Source organism: Herpailurus yagouaroundi, unplaced genomic scaffold, assembly GCF_014898765.1.
Source record: "Herpailurus yagouaroundi ecotype Mexico unplaced genomic scaffold, PumYag 77, whole genome shotgun sequence".
In the NCBI taxonomy this organism is placed as follows: Eukaryota; Metazoa; Chordata; class Mammalia; order Carnivora; family Felidae; genus Herpailurus; species Herpailurus yagouaroundi.
In genome coordinates this window covers 93,887,603-93,894,759 of record NW_024412388.1, presented here as the reverse complement: position 1 = coordinate 93,894,759, position 7,157 = coordinate 93,887,603, and the positions used below count along the sequence as shown (strand labels likewise).

General features: G+C 44.6%; 1 protein-coding gene and 1 long non-coding RNA gene across 7 annotated transcripts in view; one reads left to right on the top strand and one right to left on the bottom strand.

Moving 5' to 3' along the window:
• Nucleotides 1-7,157, top strand: part of LOC121027619 (uncharacterized) — a 40,614-nt gene that overhangs the window by 1,140 nt on the left and 32,317 nt on the right. Inside the window, exons 2-3 of one of the 2 annotated variants that reach the window (XR_005788825.1) lie at nucleotides 1,226-1,285; nucleotides 2,218-2,571. This is a non-coding gene — a long non-coding RNA (uncharacterized LOC121027619). Of the gene's footprint in view, nucleotides 1-1,225; nucleotides 1,286-2,217; nucleotides 2,572-7,157 lie in introns of those variants that run through there. The other variant, XR_005788826.1, reaches the window with a different exon arrangement.
• ELAPOR1 (endosome-lysosome associated apoptosis and autophagy regulator 1) overlaps nucleotides 6,423-7,157 on the bottom strand; it is a 72,434-nt gene continuing 71,699 nt past the window's right edge. For 4 of the 5 annotated variants that reach the window (XM_040471194.1, XM_040471195.1, XM_040471197.1 and 1 more), the window contains one exon: nucleotides 6,423-6,826. In XM_040471194.1, the coding sequence (XP_040327128.1) occupies nucleotides 6,793-6,826 (34 nt within the window). In that variant the 3' untranslated portion in view covers nucleotides 6,423-6,792. Of the gene's footprint in view, nucleotides 6,858-7,157 lie in introns of all 5 variants that reach the window. The other variant, XM_040471196.1, reaches the window with a different exon arrangement.

The window sequence follows — 7,157 nt, the reverse complement described above, 5'->3', positions numbered from 1 at the left end:
TCTAGGTTCAGTTTGCCTAGTATGCTAGATTCAAAACCAGTGTAAAGGACAGGTAGGAACCTGCAGTCTCTGAAGAAAACATGTAAGAAAACAGTCATCCAAGTGTTAGATTCCCTGAAACCTTCTGAGGGCAAGGTCTGATAGGGGCTGACTGCTTCTATGTCAGTGAAGTCACTGCCAAAGTGTGTTGTTTTGTTTACTAAGTTTCAGGATGGTGATGGGCATTCCTAAGCCTGCACTGGGGCTCAGGCCTCGGGGAGGAGGTCCATTGGGCCAATCCAATCAGTATAATTGGAAGGATGACCTTAAAATTCTCTCTTCTTCAGGGGTGCCTGGGTAGCTTAGCCAGTTAAACCTCTGACTCTTGGTTTCGGCTCAGGTCATGATCTCATGGTTCATGAGTTTGAGCCCCACTTTGGGCTCTGTGTTGATAGTGTGGAGCCTGCTTGGCATTCTTTCTCTCCCTCTCTCTCTGCCCCTCACTTGCTCTCTCTGTCTCTCTTGAAATAAATAAGCTTAATTTAAAAAAAAATTCTGTCCTCTTCAAATTTCCTTAGGAATTTTCACCATTAGTCTTATTGTTATATCACAGCCATCTTCCTTTAAAATGCTGTTACCTGATAAATATAACACATTAACATAATAGCATATTTCATCAGCTTAGAATCATAGCATTTTTAAAGCTGGAGGTGAATCTTAGCTAACTGCTAGCCTAATAATTCCTAACCTTTTCATCACCTTGTCCCCCCTGTTTTGAAATGTTTGTCTAAAAAACATGATTTTTAAAAATTCACTCTCCCTTCATACTAATCAGATATATGCAGCGGCTATTAGAATTTCTGATCAGCAGGAAATAACCAGTGTTACTATACTGCCAGAAGCTAATGCAAAAACAAATCAACATGATACTTTAGTTATGGAGTGATGATGTGAAGCCATACTACTTATGGATGTGTGGTTTCTGTTAAGCTTTAACACTGAGAATAGCTATTGGGTGCTGCATCTGAGGACTCAGGGGTTCAGGGACCCCTCAGCTGGAAAATAGCTAGGCCAACCCCTTTATCTTCTATGTAAGAACACTAAGGCCCAAGGAAATGAAGCAGTAGAGACAAAACCTGAATATTGGTAAGACTCTAAGATAGAGTGTGTTAGCATTCTTTAGCAGAAAACAGAGCCTTGAGGTACTTGACTAGAAAATGTGCTGTTGTTTTTTTTTTTCTTATAGGGTAGAGACCCTTTAGTGCATCTTTATCTCCACGGAACCCAGCGCAATGCCTTACACGTGGTAAGTGCTTATTTTTTTTTTTTTCAACGTTTATTTATTTATTTTTGGGACAGAGAGAGACAGAGCATGAACGGGGGAGGGGCAGAGAGAGAGGGAGACACAGAATCGGAAGCAGGCTCCAGGCTCTGAGCCATCAGCCCAGAGCCCGACGTGGGGCTCGAACTCACGGACCGCGAGATTGTGACCTGGCTGAAGTCGGACGCTTAACCGACTGCGCTACCCAGGCGCCCCTGGTAAGTGCTTATTATATCCTTGCTGGGTGAGTGAGTTACAGGGAGTAGGCTGAGCGGTTAGAAGCTTGTGGTAGGTTCAGGAAGTAGAGTCCTAGCTGAGATATGGCCTTGGGGGTCCTGGGCAGCTAGTGGGGAGCCTAGAGGGCATGAGTACCTGCAGGGAGGGAGCAAGAAAAGAGGGTGGGCACCCCAGCCGTGGGTGCCACCCTGTTTTTATCAGTTCGGTGCTGGCTAACGTAGGAGGGCTCTCCTGGGCCTTGTTTTAGCTCCTCTTTTCGTCTCAGATCTGGAGGAGGATTTCTCAGTGTTGGACATGCAAGCCCTACCCTCTCACTCCCCTTCTAGAAACCTTCAGCGACTATCTGTTGCCCTCACGAGAATGTCCAAGCATAGGTGTCAAAGCCCTTCATGATCTGCCCTCTACCGACTTCTCTAAAATGTTCCCCTTGTCTCTTGGCATTTCCCCCTCACATTCCCCATGCTGACCTACTTGTAGCTCCCCGTTCTCATCTCTGAGCCTTTGTGCAACGTGCTTCTAGCTAGAACTCCCCTTCCCTTCCATGTTCCTCCAAACTGGCTAATTCCTTATTCCTCCAGGAAGTTGTCTCTGATATACTATTCACCCCTGCCCCCCAGACTGGTGCAGCACCCACCTTTCTAGGTTCCCACAGTCCAGTGACATTTATCATACTGTTTCAGTAGAAACTGACAACCCTAACTCCAGCTTGAGGCTGCCCACTCCCTTCTATCAGAGAAACACAGTAACAAAGGAAGTTCATGTTGCCATCCTTGGACAATGAAGGAGGAACCATCTAAAAATAACATGGGTCAGGAAAAGCTGCCAGGATGGGGGGTGGGGGGGGGACAACTTTGATCCCACCTCTCCCTCAGAATTGGAATGAGGTGTCCATTCTCCTACCACACTGTGTGGTTTAGGGTATTACATTTTATGTGGAATTGTTAACCTCAGCACTAAAATGGAGTTCGTTTATTTCCTAAATTCTCCTTGAATAGCTCTTGAATTATCCATAAACACTTGTACATGCAACCCTACGTCAGTTTTTCTGTCTCTTCAATAAGGCATTGTTGCTCTGTGGTTCTCAATTGTCTTAAGGTTTAGACCAAGTCGTTAGCATCTTCTTGCCTAGTCACCTGTTTCACTTCTTTGTCAGTGATTGGGAAACCCTTAAAATCATTCACATATTTCCCCCCACACACTTTCAAGCTTGGTCATGTCTGTTGTTTGCTGCATTGGAATACTACACAATATATGGTTGAATTCATGTAAGTTAACTGTGGTATTCCCATGTCATTGTTTCTTCACCATGAAGTCCTCAGTGGGTGAGCTAGGGAAAGTTTCACAGTGGGGCAATTTTGAAGGCTGGGTGGGGGTCTAGCAGGTTAAAAGGAAGGGGTGAAGGCAGAGGCATAGGCCAAGACAGGGAGGCATGAAAGAGCTTATAAGTAAGGGGCAGTTAAAAGTTGTGTGGTTAGAGTAGAAGCAATGTGGACAGAAAGGGACAGGTAGGCTGTTAGGGATTTACACGCCACATTAGTAACTCTGTTGGAGACACAGTTTCTTCATCTATTATAATGGGGATAGTACCTGCCTCTAGTTTAGACTTTATGCTTATAAGCAGGGGTGATAGTTAAATATTTAACCATCAGTACAACCAGGTACAACTCAGTCTGACGGAAAGTACCAGCTGAGGGAAATCTTTTTGGGGGGTTAAGTGCCCTCAACTAGAGTGAAGGAAAGCACTAAAGCAGGAAAATCCAGCTACTACTGGAAATGGTAGGTCCTGATGTCTTCTAGGATTTTGTCCATATCTGCTCTGTAAGAATCCATGCCACACCCAAAGCAACGAATTTTGTCTTCATACATATGTTGTTCTGTGACTGGCCTCAGTGTCACCAGAGAGAAAACTGAACTGGAAAGGAAGGGAGGGGACATGCTAAGTGCTTTACGTGTTCTCCCTTTGATCCTCACCCAATTTGGGGAGTGAAGGCATCATTAGATGCGTTTTATTACCGTGGAAACAGGCTTTGGTTGCTGATTCCTGAACAGGTGGTGAGAGCCTTTCTAGGATAGGTCCCTATTGTTCTGAAGCATGCTCATTTCTGTCACTGCAGGGTTCCAGAATCATCCTCATCTTCAGTTTGTTTGTTTATTTATTTAATTTATTTTTTAAGAGAGAGAGAGTGTGAGCAGGGGAGGGTCAGAGAGAGAGGAGTAGACATGGAATCCGAAGCAGGCTCCAGGCTCTGAGCTGTCGGCACACAGCCTGACGTGGGGCTTGAACCCATGAATCGTGAGATCATGACCTGAGCCAAAGTCAGATGCTTAACCAACTGACCCACCCAGGCGCCTCTCCGCATCTTCAGTTTAAGCTTCAAGAACACTTCCATTTCTCACTCACCCATCTGGCCACCCAACCCATGTTAGAGGAAAAACAACTTGAAACATATGTTTTTATTTCACAAAAAAAAAAAAAAAAAGGAAAAGGAAAGGAAAAAATATGACATGCAATAGCCATCCCCTAACAAACTATAAACTCTTGGAATACAGAATAAAAAGGAAATCCAAGCAGTCCTGATGAGACAAAAATTTGGTTTCACAAAGCTGAAAAATCCGTTACAAAGTCTCTGTTGTATAAATATAGTCAGTCTTATCTTTAATGTAGAGTCAGACCAAAAAAAAAAAAAAAAGTTGTATTGGCATAAGAAATCTCCCAGTCCTTGAACACACCACAATGTTTGTTTTCCCAGCCGAATCAGGTGATGCCTACGTGATGAGAATTACTTGTGTCTTCTAGAACTTTAGGTAACCAAATGGGATTTAAGTATTTTGTCTCCAGAGCCCACACTTCCTCCCCCAGTAGCAAACCACTATTGCCTTTGTTTAAGAGCTAAATGCCCTTCCCATATAAAATCTAACATGTGTCTCTTCTAAAATTCATTATGGTGATGGCTGCACAATTCTGTGAATATACCGAAATCCACGGAGTTTTATATTTTCGATGACCCAATTGTATGGTTTGTGAATGATATCATAATAGGGCTATTAAAAAACATCTAATATGTCTAAGTCACAGGTGACCCCGATATTGTAACTGAGGAGCTCCCTGGCAGGACACAGGGAAGTCGGTACACTAAACAATAGTAAAAAGGAGATGCTTAAAGCATTATAACAACATTGAATCAGTGGAATTTGAGGTTGCTCTGTGGGCACTCAGTTTCAAGATGTCAGAATAAAGAAGTCAACAGGATATATACTTTTTCCTACTGCTTCGAAGGTGCCTAAGGACCTTGTATGGCTCTGGTTACAAAAGAAAGTTATTCAGTGGGGAAGCAGGTGTCCAGGGTGTTAACTGAGGCTACAGAAAACTTGAGGCTGGAGTTCAGGAGCTAGGTGTTTGCATCTGTTGGAAGAAATTCCAACATTGCTGCAGGGTCTGAGAGCCTGACTCCCGTAAGAGGAGGACACCACCCCCCCCCCCAAAAGTTTCTAGGTTTATTGAGCCAAAGGGACTACCTGCCTTCAGCAGTGCTACTGATGACCAGAAGTGACAGCAGGGCCTGGTTCTCACTGACCCTTTTATAAAACCACTGACAGGGCAGCAGTGGCTAACCAGATCAGCAAACCATTTTTATGGCAGACAAACCACTTAGAAATGCCAACCCCCTTCTCTACCTACTATCTGGGCACCAAGCGGCCACCCAAAAAAGAAGATACATACAAGCATGGGTAACTGGGCCCTTGACCGAGGGATGGTCGTGTTAGCCTGATAGGGAGGGAGAATTGCCAGTATTAGAAAGGAAACCGGAATTTAAGCTTTGCACTGGTTTTGCCATTGTAGTCACTGGAAGTCCATCGATTATACTTGGTGCAAAAGTAGAGAAAAGGGGCACAGAGGACACTCACTTTACTCACCTTTCAAAAGGGATGCTGCCAGAAATTGGGAAGTCTTTTTAGTTTTTTAGCACACATAGGAAATGAGAACAGGAGAAAGAGAAGGATAGAGACTTGAAAGTGTGAGGTGTTCCAGTTTGCTACACATCTTGTTCAACTCCCCCTAGTCTTTCCTCCTTGAAGACTGATCTGGTTCTGTGGTTGTAGTAGGGGTTGGGAGTCAATTCCTCTTTTGGCCCACCTAGAAAATGTTTATTTGGTAGCTGAGCAGATGAGTGAGTTAAGCTTAGAGGCAGACATCCTGGCCACCTCAGGTTCATCCCATTGTGGGCTCCATCCCCTGGTATGGCCCCATCAAAACCTTGGCCTCCTTGTGTTCTTTCAACATAAGATACTCCAGTTCCATGATATGGCTCAAGCCTCTAGGAATGGGGCCCTCAAGGACAGGAAATTTTCCTTACTGGTAGGGTTTGTCATCTCTGTGGGTAAAAGCAAGCAGAGAATAAAGCTAAAACATCTGTGTCTGGGGCTTACCTTTTCTCTTTAGTGTCACAGGGAGATGGTGGGATGTTAAAAAAAAAAAAAGGGAGGGTGCGGGGAGAATAGATCCACCAGGGCTTGGGCATTTTCTTGGTGCACTTTTTCCTTTGGCTCCTATGAGAATATTTATGACTTACTTAGGAAAGGGAGTTGAGGTACCTAGCTTAAAAAACAAAACAAAACAAAACAAAACTTTCCTGGTTGCCTCTCTTTGTGCTTATTGAGCCTTTTCTTCCCCACGCCTTACTCACCTTGCCCTCAGCCTATCCATGAAACTCAGTTTGAGTTGGTTATCCAGGAGCAGTGAATCCAGGCCACCACGCGGGTCCAGGAGGGAATGCCCACACCTTCCTCACCCAGCCTCTCTCCTAAAGAGATCAGGAGCTGAGGGCATATCATCAGAAAAACTCCCAGCTGCTTCTGCCCTTCAATAAGAGGACAGAGGAAGTTGTTTCTATACTTAAGAAGAAAGAAAACTTTTCATTCCAGTGCTATAAGAATTATGAGCAGATGAAGCCATGGCTCTGGCAAGGCTGGACCATTTTGGGAAACAAGATGCAAGCAAGGGAGTAATATATAAACAAAGTGTGGGTGTATTTGACAGGTTTGAGGCAAGCAGAAAGGAGGGTTTGGGTACTCTATAAAAAAACAGATATCTGAAATTCAAACTTCTTCTGATAAGGCCACAATGAAGAGATTTCCAGCAGGAAGCTGGCACCCAAATCGCCACAGGCTTGCAAGGTGATGTGCCAAGGTGAGGAGGCAGGGGAGGCAGGGCGGTGCCTCTCACAGGTCCATGTCTGGGCCTCCTGAGGATGTCTTCAGTGGCACGGAGTCAAATCCATCAGGAGTCCTCTGAAAGAGAGATGGTGACAGGAGCTGGCTGCTGCAGGGGGGCAAGTTTGCCAAACAAAGGAGAGAAAGGGAAAAGAGGTGACAGAAGGAAGGAACCCTTATGGAATTCCTGTTTCCAGCGGCTTTGTGGAAACATATAAGATTCCCTCTATTCTTCTTGGTCCTTTCAGTCAGTCAGAGGATGAGAAAAATCTTTAAAACCCCCTGCTTTGCATCTTTGCTGAATTCTAAAAGCCCAGAAAGACTCAGGGGTCCCAGGGTAAATTGTTCTCCTGTTGGTTAAACACACACACACACACACACACACACACACACACACACACACACACAC